General features: G+C 36.7%; 1 protein-coding gene across 1 annotated transcript; it reads right to left on the minus strand.

Moving 5' to 3' along the window:
* Positions 1 to 15671: 15671 nt before the first annotated feature.
* LOC107824226 (glycerol-3-phosphate acyltransferase 5-like) lies at positions 15672 to 18825 on the minus strand. The gene is made up of 3 exons (XM_016650968.2): positions 18103 to 18825; positions 16750 to 17430; positions 15672 to 16108 (listed from the first exon to the last, which is right to left on the minus strand). The coding sequence occupies exons 1-3, from the start codon at positions 18655 to 18657 to the stop codon at positions 15851 to 15853; spliced, it is 1494 nt and encodes a 497-aa protein (XP_016506454.1). The 5' UTR covers positions 18658 to 18825; the 3' UTR covers positions 15672 to 15850.
* Between the last annotated feature and the right edge of the window lie 425 nt (positions 18826 to 19250).

Here is a 19250-nt window from a genome sequence, read left to right on the forward strand (position 1 = left end):
GATCACTCTAGACATGATATTCCTGATATTAATCGGGAATTCCGCCATGATAGCTGCCACTATAATCGCCCGGGAAACTTATATGTCACTGTCGTGAGTAATGAGGTCTAGCCTGCTGCAGAAAAATGTCTCCCAACCCTTTGCCTTGAAGTTCAGGGTGTTCCTGCATATAGGAACCCCTGCTACCAATCATGCTGGAGTAGTATCCGGGAGGGCAAGTAGTGATGCCAACCACGGGCGAGCCGCCTCATCCATTGCCACTTTCTCTAAGTACAGTGACTCATTTTCATCACTGAAACCAATATAATCATTCAGAATCTTTCCGTCAATTAGACCTTCAGGTTCCGTACCTTAGTCACAAATGTGCCCTTTTTTATGTGGGAGGCATTGGCATAGAATTCCTTGACTAGGTGCTCATTAGCATCAGACACCTTGCTAGTAAAGTATTCCCAACCCACTCTTTCATTAAAGTGCTGCTTCATATTGGGGTTGTGGGGCAGAAGATCCCGCTCTATGAACTGACGCTCATGTATGAGTGGCTTTTGAGGCCACCACTCCCTGAATTTGTGATATGCCAGCTCACTGACAAACCTCTATTACCATACCTTCGGGTTTCTTGTCTTTTCTACACCTCCGGTCTGGGTATCACCCTCTCTCTCTCATTTATGGGATCCTGTCCAGGTGACGAAGCTGTAGGTGAGGCTGAAGCTGAGGACTCACTACTCTTTGCTGAGCCATCAGGCGACTCAGAAGAAACATGAGCAGTAGGAGATGTTGGGGGTGTAGGCACGTCTGTCAATCTAAATCTCCCCGGAAAGTCTGGTACATGTATGGGCATCGAGTCACCCTCTGAGGCCTTCCGGGAGGGGACATTGTCACTTTCCTCTGAGTGGGATGCAGCTCTGTTCGCAGCTCTAATGTTTTTCCTCATTTGCCCAATTGATTTCCGTATTGCTGGGGTTAACTTAATTTGTCCTCGTCTCCTACCTCGGGAGGACTCTACTTTCCCATTTTGTTTCTCACTGCTACCTCTAGATTTAACCATTGTCTGCAAACATAATCAGTGGAAAATTGTTAGTATTGGTGATAGAAGAAGCAGTGAAGAAAATCAGAATAACAATTAATAGTGCTTGAAAAAGTTATAGACCGCTAACAGTGGAAAAAAGAGCACGACCGCGACATGAACACCACTGACCGTGGAAAATGCAGCGTGGACGGGGAGGTATGGGGATCAGACTACCCACCCTCTAATTCTATGGTACTGCTAAGCACGGAAAATTGGTCGCGGTCACGGAGGTTGCACCGCTGTCCGCAGAAAATAAATCGCGATCACGGACCTATGTTATGTGCTTCTCTGAACCTAAGTATCGCTGACCGTGAGAAAAGCAGCGCGGTCGCGGAGGTTGGGCCGCTGTTAGTGGAATTTGTCACCGCTAACCGCGGTCATCAATACTTCCAAACTCAGTTTTATCTCATAAACGCTGACCATACAAAATACCACCATGCCCGCAAAATTCAAAAATGAACTGAGCAATTCCTAGGGTTTCTATTTTTCTTGTCATTAGCGGATATCATCTATACTCTTAACTGCAACTAGCTATTAATTAATCAACCCTAACTATTTAAGCCTAATTTAATCAACACTAAAGAACCCTAAGTTAAAATTAAAAGAAAAGAAGAAGATGAAGTAAAAACTAACAAATAAAAGAGAAACAAGTACAAAATTAAAGAATAATGAAGGAGTGAAATTACCAGATGTGTAGTGAGTGATGAAAAATGGACTTTAATTGTGTGTTTGTGCAGATTAGGGCTCAGATGAATAGCGCAATTATAGCTTGAGAGTGAAAAGATCGAAAAGGGTAAAAGGTCTCATGACCTCCTATTTATAGAAAATAACCTGGGACCCACACAACTCACCTGACGCGGCCGCGGAAAATCACCGCGGACCGCGCTTTTGATAATTAGAAGGCCTACTTGATTTAATCTACAGCTGGGAGCTAAAAATGGTACGCGGCCGCGGAAAGGAATAGCTGACCGCGAAAAAATGCACCGCGGATGCGGATAAAACTTCAGAGAAGTCTCTTTTCAGATTTTTCAATTCCGCGTCCACCATCAAATTACACCTCCGCAATGTGTCCACTGCTGACCGCGGAAAATGGGGCGCTGTCAGCTGTCCAACTTCAGACTGTTGCAAAAAAATTTCAGCTTAGTCCTACAGTGCATCAAACATTCCTACACACATCTCACAACCAGTTAGTTCAAAAAAAATCCTACACTAAGAAGAAAATCAAAAAGAAGAAAAATACATTGGTTGCCTCCTAAGAAGCGCCTAATTTAACGCCGCAACATGACGCAGGTTACCATCAATCATTTAAGATAGATCATTTCCACAATGTGGCTGTCATCAAACTTGCCAAGATAGTGTTTCACTCTGTGCCCATTAACTCTGAAGATTTCACCATTTTTGTTTTTCAAATCAAGAGCACCAAATGGAGTTACAAGCACCATCTCAAAAGGTCCACTCCATTTTAACTTGAGCTTTCCTGGAAACAGTCGTAACTAGGAGTTGAATAGGAGAACCATATCACCTTTCTTGAATTCCTTGCTACGGGCACTTGTCATGTAAGTACTTCATCTTGTCCTTATATAAGGACGAGCTGGAATAGGCATAAAATTGGAACTCATCAAGCTCATTGAGTTGCTCTACCTGGAGATTTGCTGCAACATCCCATTCAAGTTTTAACTTTCTCAAAGCCCACATGGCCTTGTGCTTTAACTACACCGGTAGATGGCAAGCTTTTCCAAACATAAACCGGTACAGAGATATACCAATCAGAGTCTTGCAATCAGTCATATAAACCCACAAAGCATCATCCAGTTTCTTTTACCAGTCAGTCCTATTTGCATTGACACTCTTTGATAATATGCTCTTAATCTCCCTGTTGGAAACCTCAACTTGCCCACTAGCCTGAGGATGGTAAGGGGTTGAAACCTTGTGATTGACACCATACTTTGCAAGCAAAGTGTCAAAAGCCTTATTGTAAAAATGAGAACTTCCATCACTGATGATTGCTCTAGGAGTGCCAAACCGAGTGAAGATATTCATTTTGAGAAAAGCCACCACACTCCGGGCCTCGTTGTTAGGTAAAACCACGGCCTCAACCCATTTGGAAACATAATCAACGGCCACCAGAATGTATGTGTTGCCATATGAACTCACAAAGGGTCACATGAAGTCAATGGCCCACACATCAAATATGTCAACCTCAAGAATAGTGGTGAGAGGCATTTCATCTTTCTTTGAAATTCCACCTGCTCTCTGACACTCATCACATCTCTTTACAAGCTCACCTATATCTTTGTACAATATACGCAAATAAAAACCACAGTTAAGCACCTTTGAAGCTGTCCTTGCCCCACCACGATGACCACCGTAGGGAGAGGAATGACAAGCATCCAGAATACTCGTTTGCTCCTCTTCCGGAACACATCTCCGGATCACACCATCATTACAGATTTGAAACAAATAAGGCTCATCCCAGTAGTAGTCCAAGCTATCCTGTTTAAGCTTCTTCCTTTGGTTAGAAAAGAGCTCACATGAAACAATACCAGTCACAAGAAAGTTGGCAACATCCATGAACCAAGGCATGCTATTCACAGATACGGAGAGGAGTTGCTCATCAGGGAATGAATCATTAATTTCGAGGCCATCACGGGGCCTCCCCTCCTCCTCCAAGCGGGACAAGTGGTCTGCTACTTGGTTTCCACCCCCTTTTCTATCAATAATCTCAAGCTCAAACTCTTGAAGGAATAGAACCCATCTCATTAACTGAGCCTTAGAAACCTTCTTTGTCATCAAGTAGCGGAGTGTTGCTTGGTCAGTATGAAATATCACCTTGGCACCCATGAGATAAGGCCTAAACTTCTCCATTGCAAACACAATTGCTAGCAACTCTTTTTCTGTCACCGTGTAATTCACTTGCACATCATTCATTGTTTTGCTTGCATAATACACTAGGTGAAGCATCTTGTTTACTCTTTGACCCAAGACCGCTCCCACCACAACATCACTTGCATCACACATGAGCTCAAAACATAAGCTCCAATTGGGTATGGTAATAATGGGAGTTGTTGTCAATTTGTACTTGAAAAGTTCAAAAGCTTTCATGCATTCCTCATTAAACACGAACTTTGCATCATTTTCCAATAATTTGCACAAAGGATTCACTACCTTAGAAAAGTCTTTGATGAATCTTCGGTAGAACTCCGCATGCCCAAGAAAACTCCTAACCCCTTTGACTGAAGTAGGAGTAGGAAGCTTTGAAATCACTTCAATTTTAGCCTTGTCCACCTCTATTCCGTTCTTTGAGATCTTATGGCCAAAGACAATGCCCTCCTTGATCATAAAGTGGCATTTTTCCCAGTTAAGCATAAGATTTGTCTCTTCACACCGGGATAGCACTTTGTCAAGATTCTTCAAACACTCATAAAAGGATTCACCCATAATACTGAAATCATCTATGAACACTTCCAAGAAGTCCTCTACTATGTCGGTAAATATAGCCATCATACACCGCTGAAAGGTAGCCGGTACAATACACAAACCAAATGGCATCTTAGAAAATGCAAAGGTGTCATACGGACATGTGAAAGTGGTTTTCTCCTAATCTTTTGGAGCAATCAAAATCTAGTTGTAACTTGAGTACCCATCCAAAAAACAGTAGAAGGCACGCCCATCAAGTCTATTTAGCATCTAGTCAAGAAAGGGCAATGGAAAATGATCTTTGCGGGTCACTTTGTTCGGCTTTCGGTAGTCCATGCACACCCTCTATCTAGTGACAGTTCTGGTGGGAATCAACTCATTTTCTCATTGTTAACCACAGTCATACCACCCTTCTTCGGCACACATTGCACCGGCAAAGTCCAAGAACTATCCGAGATGGGGTACCCAACCCCTGCATCTAACCACTTGATCACCTCCTTTTTGACAGCCTCTTGCATAGCCTCGTTCAACCTCCTTTGATGTTCTACAGAAGGCTTGGCATCATCCTCAAGTATAATCTTGTGCATGCAAAAGGCGAGGCTTATTCCCCGAATATCTGCTAGAGTCCATCCAATTGCCTTCTTCCTTCTTTGGAGCACCTCCATTGTTGCATCTACCTGCACGTTTGTAAGACAAGAAGAAAGAATAATAGGTAAAGTTGAACTAGGGCCTAAGAATTCATACCTGAGGTGAGAGGGCATAGGCTTTAACTCCAAAACGGCTTTGTTGGCGGAGTCTTTCTGTTCCTAAGATCCAAAGATAGCTTACGGGGCTCATACGAATAAGAACTCATTCCATGCAAAGCATTAACACACTTCACCCTACCTTCATCCTCATTCACATCAAGGTTCAACAATACCGCTTCTAAAAGATCCTCTACATTAACCATGGCACTAGTATCATCAACTATCACCTCCATGACAAGATCGACAAAAGAACAAACTTTAGTACTATTCGACTGCCTCATTGATTTGCACATATGAAACACCATTTTTTTCCTCACCCACCCGGAAAGTGAGATCCCATACTTCCACGTCAACCAATGCCTTCCTTGTTGCTAGGAAAGGTCTTCCCAATATTATCGGCACCTCATAGTCGACTTTGCAATATAGAATCACAAAGTCAACGGGCAAAATAAACTTGTCCACCCGGACAAGAACATCATTAATAATACCAAGTGGCCTCTTCATTGTTCTATCCGCCATTTGCAATCTCATTGAATTAGCTCTCGGTTGAACAATACCCAAGGTTTTGAACACGGAGTAAGGCATCAAATTGATACTTGCTCCCAAATCACACAACGCCTTTGCAAAATCTGCACTCCCAATGGTACAAGAAATGGTGAAAGCACCGGGAACTTCAAGCTTTGGAGCCATCGAGTGCACAATTGCACTTACTTGATGAGTCAGTTTGATGGTCTCACAATCCGTAGATCTCTTTTCAGTCACCAAGTCTTTCATAAACTTGGCGTAACCCCGCATTTACTCAAGAGCTTCCACCAGAGGAACATTGATCGACAAGCTTTTCATCATCTCAATAAACTTTAAATTAGTTTTCATTCTTTTGCTTCGCAAGTCTTTGAGGGTAAGATGGAGGAGGCCTTGTCAAGGGAGCGTTAGTCTTGGGCACTACCATTTTCGGTATGTCTATTACATATTCCCTAGATGGGTTCATGTCATCTTGAGTCTCCACCTCATTATCATGAATATCAATTGTATTCAAACTCTCTTCACTCACTTGCTCATCAACTATAGGAACATCATCATCTTGCACTTCAACCTCATCACTCATAATTTCCTTTTGTTTGGAGGTATTCACTTCACCACCTCTACCGCTTCTTGTGATCACCGCCATTCCATGCCCAGTATTGTTCCCACCCTTCGGGTTTACTACCGTATCACTAGGTAGAGCCCCCTTAGGGCGAGTGTTAAAAGATTGCGAAATCTGGCCAAGTTGAACCTCCAAGTTTCGGATTGAAGTATTATGGGATGCCAACTAGGCATCAGAGTCAGCATTCTTTTTCATCATTTGTTCAAACATCATCTCGATCCTTGATATATCATTGTTTGACGAGCTAGGACCTTGGGACGGAAATGGAGGTGGGTTGTTTGGTTGTTGATACATCGGAGGTCTTTGAAAGCCTTGCCCTCGATTTCATTGATTGCTTTTATTCTAACCCCCTTGGTTGTTGTTTCCTCCCCAATTGTTGTTGTTGCCATTCCAGTTGCCCTAGTTGTTTTGATTGCCCCAATTCTAATTATTGTTCCCCTAGTTGTTATTCCCCTATTGGTTTTGATTTCAACAGTTTCCTTGGGATCTCCACTATTGTTATTGGTTAGGAGCATTGCCCCTTTGTCCTTGTTAATTGTTCACGTATTGGACTTCTTCACTTTTCTCGCCATACCCATCATCTTGGTTGAAACTACCACTACCCAGCTCATATTGATCCGGACTACCTTGACCTTGTTGACCTCTTTGTCGCCTCTTGTTGACCAACATGTTGACACCTTCCATGGCATTTACTTGTCTCGGATCTTGAACTTGTTGCAATTGAGCTTTTGCCAACTAGTTCATTGTTGTAGTTAACTCTGCTATTGCCTAGCCATGGTCGTGGAGCTCTTTGTGCAGGTGAATGGCAGTAGGATCACCCTATGGCATATTGGCTCGACTCTACCAAGCTGAGGAAGTATCTGCCATCCCATCCAAGATCTCACATGCCTCAGCATAAGGTGTGTTCATAAAATTTCCCCTTGCTAGCTAGTTCACTACCCATTGATTAGTTGTTTAATGCAACGGTAGAATGTCTGCTAGATCATTACTTCTGTCATGTCATTGTTCGAACATTCTTTCACCATTGTCCGATATCTCTCCCAGATCTCATGAACTGGTTCATTAGGTTCCTGTTTGAAATCCAAGATCTCATCTCTCAATGTTGTCATATGCCCCAGCGAGAAAAACATAGCTATAAACTTGTCCACCAACTTATCCCACATAGTGATGGAATAGTTAGGAAGTCTTTCGAGCCAGTCCAAAGCTTTCCCTCTAAGTGAAAAAGGGAACAATCTCAGTCTCAATGCATCCTCCGACATATTCGTCAGTTTGCTTCCCCAGCAGGTATCCACAAAGCCTTTAAGATGTTTATATGCATTCTGATGGGGAGCGCCTATGAAGTACCCTCGCTGCTCCAATAAAGTGAACATCACATTTGTAATCTAGAAATTGCCCGCCCGGATCCGGGGTGGGACAATTACACTTGCGTATCCTTCATTTGGAAGCACCCAAGGAGCAACTCTTGAAGGAGCTGGGAGAGGGTCTAGAATGTTTTTATTGACCTGACAGCCTCTTCTTTGTCCTTGAGGTAGAAGAGGCACCTCATCTTTGCCATTATCATCTGCCTCCTCTTCCGGGAGAACATTTCCAAGAGGATAATTGTTTGCCATATTGTACATGAATCAATTGACTTACACAAATTAGTAAAACAGAAGGAAAAAAAAAGACACAAAACTAGTCAGATAGATAGCCAAAACCGTTTAGCTCCCTGGTAACAGCGCCAAAAAATGATCGGCTCCAACCCTATACCACTATAGAATGGTAAGAGCGATCGATGCAGCTTTTACCCGAGGGGTCGGGATTGATTTTCACAGTGAGCTAAGATAGGTTTGGAATTATGTTCCTATCTAATCTAGCAATGTGCAATGTTCTTAATTACACTTCCAATCATTCTTTGTTTGTTTACTATTCTACTTTAATACTAATGAAGCAGAAAAATAAGCTAAGTATGATATTTTTTGTAAGGGTTTTCTTAATTGATAAAAAGGCACTAGAAAAGTGACTTACACCTAGGTGAGTATCTAACGAGATCTAAAACTTAGGGCAAAATTGTTATAATTGGGATCATGATATAGCCATTGCACATAACTACTCACTCTATACCTCTCGGTAGTTTGAGTGACTTTGCCCTAATTAGCTTTCTCAAGCTCAATTGGGTGTTCAAACAATGCAAGAAAAATTGGCTCAAGTCGGGTATTACTATCTCTAGGTTTAACACTTTAATTGGGGTTATCAATCTCTTAAATGCACCCCAATTCCTTATTGGCCTAAATTTCCTAGACTTAGTCTCTCTTTCTCAAGAAAAGCCTAAGTCAAAAAGGTATAAATCGGTGCTTGCAACCATCAATTCAACATTTAAAGCATAAATCAAGCCAAATATTATTCACCCATAAATATTTAAGCCCTAAAATTGAAGACCCATTAAATACCCACATTAGGGTTAAGCCACAACCCTAGATAATGGTTTAGCTACTCATAATCAAAGAATAAATCAAAGATTTAGATGGAATATAACCCATAAAAAGTAATTACAAGAGAAGAATGTAAGATTAATGGTTAACCAAGCTCTAAAATTACTCAAGATAACAAAAAGCTGATGTTCACGTGTTCCTCTCAGAATAGATGCCCTAAAAATCTAAAAAAGAACTATTTCTACATAGATAAATTTTTCGGACAAAATTGCCCCTACGAGGATTCCGTTGACAGTGGAAAATAGACCGCTACAGTGCTATGAATACCGCGACTGAGCAAAATCAAGCGCGGACCACAGTCTTCAATTTTGAGCTCCACTTTTAGTTCTCTGATTCTCACTTCCGCTGAGGGCGATAACTTGACCGCATCCGCGTCAAAAGATTCTGCTGCCGCACAATTTCACCGCGGGCAGCGGTGACTGTCAGGCCCAAAATATAACTCTCTGAACATTGCCACCACTGAGAGCGTAACCAAGACCGCCTCAGTGATGGACCCTCCGAGTCCGCGTCTGTTTCTTCGCTGTCAGGGCCCTTTTGACTCAGCTTTGAACTTGTGCAGGTTTCACTCTTTTATGAGCTGGTTTTGACTTTCTTGTCTTTTTTTGATCAAACACTGCAAACAAGCAGAATAAGTTAACTTTTGGGAATACTTGTACACACTTTTAATCTAAAACCTAAGCAAAAAAGAGCATAAAATAGGCTAGAATCCCTAGTTATCATTTACTCAAAACGTTGACCGAAGTCAGTTAAATCAACTTTTAAAGGCAAAAATTATTTTTTATTAACTTTCGACATAAGGGCTTTCCAGAAATACGCCCAGATTGCGCATGCAAATTGAGGAGGAATAAAATAAGGTTTTGAAAGCCTCGGAACACGGAATCGAGTTCTAAAACATAAGATGACCTTTTGGATCATCACATCTACGAATAATACTGTTAGTCAGAATAAGTCAGGAAACAAAAACAAAAATATGAAAGATTCAAAGAAGTCTCTTAATAAAAAGAGAATTAATATGAGTTGTTATCATTGTGAAAAGAAAGGCCATAAGATTCGTGATTATAGGTTTAAGAAAGCAGGAATAAATTTTTATTCAGGAGATGTTGGAAAATCCGAAAACTCAAGAAATTCAGAGAAGGTAAACACAATAGAAAGTTCTTCACAATGGCTAGTGGCTATGATTTCTGCTATACCAAGTGAGATGGTTAAAGAGTTGAATATGGTTGCAACAACTACAAAGAAACAAGACTGGTGGTTGGATTCTGGTGCAACAATTCATGTCTGTCATATCAAGAATATGTTCAAGACCTATTCGGAAGTTAACGATTCTGAAAAGGTGCTGATGGGCAACCATGTTACAGCCGAAGTTGCAGGAAAAGGAACAGTTGAAATCAACTTTACATCTGGGGAAAAGCTGACTCTTCTGAACGTGTTCCATGTTCCTGAAATTATGAGGAACTTGATTTCTACTAGTTTACTTACTAAGAGAGGTTTCAAAATTGTAACTGAGTCTGATCATGTGATTGTGTCTAAGAGTGGTCTGTTTGTAGGAAAAGGGTATCATTGTGACAATATGTTCAAACTAAGTGTTAATGCAATAAATTATGCTTCTACTTATACCATTGTGTCGGATTCCTATTTATGGCATGCTTGATTAGGCCATTTAAATTTTGGTTCTTTAAATTATATGTTAAAAAATGGTTATATCACTTGTAAAACTGAACATGGAAGCAAGTGTGAAATATGTTTACAAGCAAAAATAACAAAGAAACCATTTCGTAAAGTAAAAAGATTTATAGAATTATTACACTTAGTGCATTCTGACTTATGTGAATTAAATGGAGAATTAACTAGAGGAGGTAAAAGATACTTCATCACTTTTATAGACGATTGCTCTAGATTCACATATGTTTACCTACTTAGAACAAAAGATGAAGCATTTCAAAAGTTTAAGGAATATAAGTCAGTTGTGGAAAATCAAAAGAGTAGGAAAATAAAAATTGTTCGAAGTGATAGAGGAGGAGAATACTTTCATACTGAATTTAGTAATTTCTGTGAAGAGCATGGAATAATACATCAAACGAGTGTATCTTATACACCACAACAAAATGGATAGGCGGGAAGAAAAAATAGGACTTTAGTAGACATGGATAATTCTATGTTATTAAATGCACATTTACCGCACAATCTGTGGGGTGAGACCTACTTACTGCCTGTCATATATTAAATAGAGTGCCTTCAAAAAGTATTCATGTTTCACTTTATGAACTTTGGAATGGTAGAAAACTAACATATATTATTTTAAAGTATGGGGGTGTATATCCTTTTAAAGAGTTCCTGATCACCAAAGAATAAAATTGGGACCTAGAGGGATAAAAAGTATTTTTTTTGGATATGCACAAAATTCGAAAGCATATAGATTGCTTGATCTAGAATCTAATGTTATTGTAGAATCTCTTCATATTGAATTTTTAAAAAATAGATTCATTAATGATATTGGGGATGAGCAGTTGATTGCACAAGATCAAAGTAGTCATGATAAATAAAAGATGTCACATTCTAAAACAATAAAAGGAAAAGTTACAATACTCAGTTAGAGCCTAGAAGAAGCCAAAGAGATAGAAAAGAAAAAAACTCTTGATTCGGATTTTATATCTTCGAAATCTATAGTTTTTCTAGTAAAGGGAGATAGAACTAAAGTCTGTAATCATATTAGTACCTATTTTGTTTTGTATAGAAAAAGATCCTAGAACATACAAAGAAGCTATGTCTTTAAGAGATGTTGCTTTTTGAAAAGAGGCGATTAATGATGAAATGAACTCAATAATGTCTAACAACACTTGGACTTTTGTCGATTTGCCTGCTGGATCTAAATCTATAAGTTGTAAATGGTTATTCAAAAGAAAATATAATACAGACGGTTCTATACAAACCTTCAAAGCAAGATTGGTTGTAAAAGACTTCACGCAAAAAGAAGGCGTTGACAACTTTGATACATATGCTCTAGTTACAAGAATAACATCTATTAGAGTACTTTTGTCATTGGCATCTATATATAATATATATGTACATCAAATGGATGTTAAAATTGCTTTCATAAATAGAAATTTATGTGAAGAAATTTATATGAAACAACCTGAAGGATTTGTTCTTCCTGGATATGAACATAAAGTTTGTGAGCTTATAAATTCTCTCTATGGCTTGAAACAAGCACCAAAACAGTGGCATGAAAAGTTTAATAGTATAATATTATCAAATGGTTTCATACATAATCAGGCAAACAAATGTATTTACTCTAAGTTTACAGAAGATTATGGAGTTGTTATTTGTCTTTATGTCGATGACATATTAATTTTTGGTACGAACATGCTTGGAATTTCTGAAACTAAGAAGTATCTAACTTCAGTCTTTAAAATAAAAGATTTGAATGAAGCAGATACTATCTTAGGTATCAAGGTTCAAAGAAGTGATAGGAGAGTAATTTTATCACAAACTCATTAGATTGATAATGTTCTTACCAAGTTCAGTCATCTGGGCATAGTGGAGTCTAAAACTTCATATGATTCAAGCATCAAACTTACTGAAAATACTAGAAGAACAGTTGCTCAATTAGAGTATGCAAGTACAATTGGCAGTTTGATGTATGTTATGCACTGCACAAGGCCTGATATAGCATTTACCGTTTGTAAACTCTCAATATTTACAAGCAATCCTAGTAATACTCACTGGAAAGCTATAATTAGAATACTTGGATATTTGAAGAGAACAAAACAATTGGGTATTTTTTATAAGGGGTTTCCTACCGATTAGAACGATATTCTGATGCGAGTTGGGTTACAAATATACATGATAGTAAGGCTACTTCAGGTTGGATATTTACTTTGGGGGAGGGGGTGGCGGCATTAGTTGGGCATCCAAGAAACAAACTTGCATTTCTCATTCTACTATGGAATCCGAGTTTATTGCATTAGCACCTGCCGGAAAAGAAGCGTAATGGCTAAGAATTATGTTACTAGTTATAAAGTTGTGGCCACAACCTATGCCGGTCATTTTAATATTTTGTGATAGTGAGACTATTATATGTGTAGCTCATAAAAAAATGTATAATGGGAAATCAAGACATATAAGCTTAAGGCATGCTTATATAAGAGAATTAGTTACAAATGGAACTATAGCTATAGTGTATGTGAGATCAAACAAGAATCTGGCAGATCCACTTACAAAGGCATTAAATAGAGATGAAGTACAACAAACTAGTGAATGAATGGGGCTAAAACTCTTAAATTAATCACAAGCGATGGGAACCCAACTTTGAATTGGTATACAATCTAACAATATAAGTTCAATGGGTAATAACAAGTTGCTTTGTTGATTAAGCACGAATCTTCCCAATTAGAGCCTAGATTCCTATGTACTATTTACTGTTATGTGAGGAGTTTAAGAGTTGTTAAATATCTGTAATAACAGGGGCATAATGACAAACTTCCAAGTGCATACTGTTACAAGAATGAGGGTGAATTAATTCTTAATGGAATTAGCAAATGTCTGTAGTAACAGGGATACAAAGTCTATTTCCACCTATATGAATATTGAGGGGGTGCCGCTTCTAACAAGATTTAAGGATTTGATCTTATAAATATTCATGACTTTGGATTAGCACATGGCCATAAAAATGCTAAAGCATAATAGTGGATTGTTCTCTACTTAATAATATTATTATTTGTGTGATACTTTCGATTTGACAAATGGAGTTGTGTTTCAAATATTAGGATACCAATAACTTGGTCAAACTTTAAGGTACTTACACTAATGAAAAGTTCAAATCTATATAAGATACTTTTCGATATGTATGATATTATGAGACATATTATAAACTAGTGGGGGCTTGTTAGAGTACTTTGTAAGTATGTGGGAGTCCCACATCGACGACCACAAGTCATTTAGTTGGCTTTACAAAGCTTGGCCCATTAAATCCAATAAAATAAATAATTGACATATTTAGAAGGATATGTGTATTTTATATTTAATTATATATCTAAATGACTTGGACTTAGACTTGGGGCTTAGGCGCGGGCCAGGTCGGACTTTAAATAAAGATTTTATTTTTCGTACTTTATTTGGAATAACTTTTTGTTATTTAAAATTTAAATTTAAATTTTAATTAACAGAAAAGTTATGGCTATCCGTGAAAAGAGGCATCTCTTCAGAAAAGTCTCCTTTTCTTATCTATAAATACGGAAGACATCCTAGAAGTAGATGATTAAATCTGCACGTATGTTTCAGACATTGTTGTATCCTGATAGAGAATTACTTGTAATCCCTAAAGTATATACAGACAATAACTCTTGAAAGATAGTGATCTTTCACGCCTTAAAGCCTTTAATTCTCTGTTACTTACCTATATTTTCTAACATTACCGACCTACTTTGGTCGGTCTTTTGGACGGTTTTCGAATTTCTAATAGGGATAGCGGGAGTTTAATTAGTGCACCGAGCTGCCCTTATATATATATATATATTCCAAGTTGTTCATTCATGCAAGGCGTACTCTTTGCCTTAGGCATCACGGGTAGTATAATTATGGGATCGTGAACGTACGCAGAAAAAGATGAGGTGCCATGTTGCTAATGGGTTATCCGTGAAAATTCGTTTTGACCCGTGGTTACTAATATATGATAATTTCAATCTGAATAGTCATGACCCATAATGTTTACCTGAAAATGAAAGTGTGTATTTTAATTATAAACTTGGAACATTCACATCTTCAATGCACTATATTTGTTTTTTTTTTTCCGATGTCCGATACATCCATAGGAATCCTGATTAATGCACATTTGTTTCGAGTATAATCAATTGAAAGGGAAATTACTTTTTATCAAGATTTTTTTAATTCTCAGGGCTTGAACCCGAGTCACTTTTGCTAAACGTTTTGTCCATCTTAACTGTTCCTTTTTCATGTATAGGTGTTAATTGTGTCGTTAATCAAAGTATTCTTTAGCGACGACATGATAGCCACTATACATCCATATCTAACGAAATGTAAACTCAAATTATCAAATTAATTACTACTATAATTTTTTTTTTGGAGAATTCGACAAAAAAATTCAATCGAAACGCAATCATCAACAATAATACAATATATTGAGTCGATTTCTTGATCTCATGAAACCTGCAATTCAATAAAAAAATTCAGAGTATTTCACAGAATTTGATTGCCGACCACTGTTATGGTTTTGTGGTTGCTTGTAAGTTAAAGATGAAAATCACATTTTCTTTAAATTGTTTATCAATGAGATACCATATATAACTTTACAAGTAATTGCAACTATAGTAGTAAATCATTCGGGGGCCATAGTACGACTTCACCATTTTTAGACTTGTTTAATTATTTGATTTATAGAGATATCTTTTGAAGAGGTTTATGTGTGTGTTTGTTTTCATAGTGATACTACTAATTTGGCATATATATTATATACTGTGATAACTACTTATTGTAAAAGGAAATATTGTTATAAATACTTATTGTTAAAAAAACAAAAAGTTTAATTAAGTCTAGTAGCTAATTGGTCTTAATTAACAAGATACTTGAGTGGACTTAGGTTTCCTTAGATGTGTTTCAGAGTTTAAATTTAACGAGTTCCGACTTTTTTCATTAAGCCTGTTATTTTGAAATTATATGTCAACAACAACAATTTTGTGTTGAATAGTATTTTTTTTTTATCGAGAATCAGTCTGAATAAATAGAGAAATCAGATTTGGACAGTTGAATAAATACAGTAAATAAGAGAAAAAATCTAGTTCCACAGAAAAAAAAAAGAAAAAAGAATAAACTTTTTCTTAATCACTGAATAGCTCTAACAATTTATTTAATGAAACAAGATATAAAACAAAGAATGCTTTCTCAGTTTTTTTTTTCTTTCTGTGTAATTTATACAATGATAGGATAAAAACAAATTATATAGTATGTGAAACGTATCACTAAAAAAAAAACTCAAAAACTTTTACTTGTTTCAGTGAATAAAAGGATTGAAAGTGCCCACCACTTGCTTAAACGTGTTCATTAAACTTTTAACCCCATTTGTCCCATAATTTTGTGAAACTATTCCATCATTTCCAGCAAGAACCCTATATTTGTCCTTTCTCGTAAAGTTTGTACACTCAAACCCTAATGTTGTAGCCAATATCCTCTGAACATAATTTGCAACATCATGTGGACTTTTCCCAGATGAACACGTGGCTTCAACTGGTAGCTGATTCAAGAATGTTACCTGTAGAAAAAATATAAATGAAGAAGATAAATAAAATTAAGCTAGTGTTTGGACATAGATTTAATTAAAACTTGAAAAAAAAAATTGAAGTTATATTGAAAAATAATTTTTGGAAGTTGAAGTAGTGTTTGGACATATATTTTATATGGAAAAAAATGAAGTATTGTGAGGAGAATTGTTTTCTTCGGAAAACTAATCATATTATATTCCATAAACAAATAATGTTTTAAAAAAATTATAAAAAAATAGCCAAAATCTATGGTCAGACGGAAGTTTAAGTCCTGAAACATTACGCTTTCGTAAAAACAATGTATATTTGTTTCCTTTCCTTTGTAAGATTACTATGGGATTGAATATCAAAATAGCTTTACTGAATATGACAAGCTTTTTGAATTTCATTTCTACTCTAAGTAAATAATGAAAAAATAATGGTTAGAAAAGCAAGAAATATTTCTAGATTTCTAAGTTCAGAATTTTGAGAAGATGGAAAGAGTTTTTGAAGAAGACAAGTTTGGGAAATTGTTTTCCTGCAAAGTAAAAATAATTAATAGTGAAGAAAAATCAACTTAAGACACAATTTTTCATTTAAAAAGTATTTTATTTATTGGTTAAATTTTTTTTAAAAAAAATTGTAACATTACCTCATACACTGGCCTAGGGTTCATGAAGAAGAAAATTGGGTCCATTGCTTTCCATCCCCTAGCCGTTGTTGCATGAAAAAACCCTACTCTATAATTCATAGCCACTGGCACAATCCGATCGGTTAATTCTGCAAAAAGTGCACTAAACCTTAATAAAAATGGTTCCCTACATGTTGTTCCTTCAGGGCAAACAACCAAATCTCCTTTCTCAAGTTGCCGTTTGATTTTTTGTGCGTCTACTTCTCGAATTCTTGTCAATCGGACGGTCGGTATCGGCGATAAAATCTCCGATAATCGGGAGATCGAGTACGTTACAGCCGGAATTTTACGTTGAAGTACAGTGGATAGAACCACTGGATCCAGTAGGGTTCGGTGAGTGCACACAAAGAGCACGCCCGAGTTAGTGGTGGTGGCTAGTGGTGGTGGTTTGCCCTTGACAATGACTTTACCACCAAATAATGGAGCTACATATGGTATGAGGGATAATGGAAGCATTAACCCTACTATAATACGTATTGTTGCTATTATTATACCAAATGGAAGCCATAAAAGGATTAAAAGAGATGTAGATGGTGTTGGACGTTTGACTAAACGACCATCATGGAAAATTACTGGTAATGGCTTGATCATAAGTTGGTGATCTTGATTTTTGCTCCTCATAAATGGTGGATTTAATTGTTCCTGCAGTTTCAATTGACATTTGTAACAAAATTATATTTCAAGAATCTCATGTCAATGTCATAAAAAAAAAATCTATACATCTAGTTCTTTCTTGTATTATTATGTGATAAAATCGCATAAAATATCTCTTTCATTTTCAGTGGTCCCAAAGTTAGAATTCAAACAAAAAAAAACTATATATAAGGATATAACTGACAATAATACTGCTAAAATACATGACGGATTTGATTGTTTTTGCAGTTTCAATTGACATTTGTAACAAAATTTTATTTCAAGAATCTCATATCAATGTTAAAAAAAAAATCTATACATCTAGTTCTTTCTTGTATGATTATGTGACGAAATCTCATCAAATAGCTCTTTCATTTTCAGTGGTCGTACAGTTAGAATTCAAACTAATATAAATAGAAGGATTTAAGTTATAAATATTGATAACAATAATACTATTTAAAAAACTTTAAATTTTAAATAAATGTTTTTCAAAGAATTTAGCTACCTTACAAGAGAAACAAATCTATCTAGTGCCTAGCTTCTTATACAATTATATACCGAAATTTCATCAAATAGCTCTTTCATATTGATCCATAGTTAGAATTCAAGCAAACGATAGAAGTCAAAAGAAAAATTTATATTATATATACTGACAGCGTAAAAGAACTTTATCTCACGTACCTTGCAAAGAGAAAGAAATGAAGAAGAACCAGCTGATTGAGGCATTCCAAGGCCTAAGCTAGGTTGTTCACCACCAAATAATTCATCAACTATTTCCTTAATCAAATCAAAATCATCCTTAATAAATCCAGTAGATAAACCAGATTTATTAACAACTAATTCACTCCCAATAACATAATCAGCTTTCAAATGCTCTTTCACAAATCTCTCAACCATAATTCTTGGAATTTTTGACACCACAATTCTCTTATCAAAAGAGCTAAAAATACTCCAAGAATCCATATTAATATCATCAAAATAAAACTTAGGTAAAACAGCTCTAGCCACAGCTTCAATTTCAGATATTTTTACACCTGCAGTAGCTACAAATATCATCAACTTTAACCCTTTATTTCTTTTACCACAAATTTCAAGAACCCTAATTACTGGCCATAACATAAGTAAAATAGCAAATCTTATAAGACCAGAAGCTTCAAATGCAACTAACATGAAATAACTAAAGGGGTCTGGATTTTTCAAAAGAATTCCTTCAAACTCAGAAATAATTGACTCCATTTTTGGTGGGGTTTTTTTTTACAGATAATTTTTGTTAGAATTTGAAAAGATAATTGAAGGGTTTTAAGGAGACTAAGGTTTGTAAGATGAAGGTAGATTTGACTGTGTTCTAAGGAAAGAATGAGATTGTTTATCTGTTTACAACTACCGACTTAATTATGGACGTGTATTTATATATATTTCAGAGTGGAGTCTTATTTGCATGTTTTCTTGCGGTGGATATATCTGCATGAAATAAATGCAATAAAGAATATTCGCCATGTGGACGTGCAAATTGCTTGGTTACTTAACTCAATCAACTTACGTTGGCGTTTGGACATACGAATTGTAAAATTCCAAAAAAAAAAAAGTGAAAATTTTGTTTTCACGTGAAAATGATATTCGAAAATTAGAGTTGTGTTTGGACATGAATATAATTTTAGGTTTTTTTGAAGTTTTGTGAGTGATATGAGGAAAAATTTTGGAAAATAAGTTTTTGAAGATTTTCAAATTTTCGATTGGGATACTTCGAATAAACTTGAGTACATATAGCACCAGTCCATCAATAGCAGCATCCCTTCCTCTTGCACTTTTCCAAAATTTATCAGTGAAAA

The sequence above is a fragment of the Nicotiana tabacum genome, chromosome 16, assembly GCF_000715075.1.
Source record: "Nicotiana tabacum cultivar K326 chromosome 16, ASM71507v2, whole genome shotgun sequence".
Taxonomy (NCBI): domain Eukaryota; kingdom Viridiplantae; phylum Streptophyta; class Magnoliopsida; order Solanales; family Solanaceae; genus Nicotiana; species Nicotiana tabacum.

What these genes read in the sequence shown, in the direction of transcription:
- LOC107824226 (XM_016650968.2), bottom strand. Translation starts at nt 18,657, where the DNA reads ATGGAGTCAATTATTTCTGAGTTTGAAGGAATTCTTTTGAAAAATCCA. An exon ending in CATTTCTTTCTCTTTGCAAG is followed by an intron (nt 17,431 to 18,102) that starts GTACGTGAGATA and finishes TTGAAACTGCAG; the next exon opens with GAACAATTAAATCCACCATT. An exon ending in ACCCTAGGCCAGTGTATGAG is followed by an intron (nt 16,109 to 16,749) that starts GTAATGTTACAA and finishes TTTTTTCTACAG; the next exon opens with GTAACATTCTTGAATCAGCT.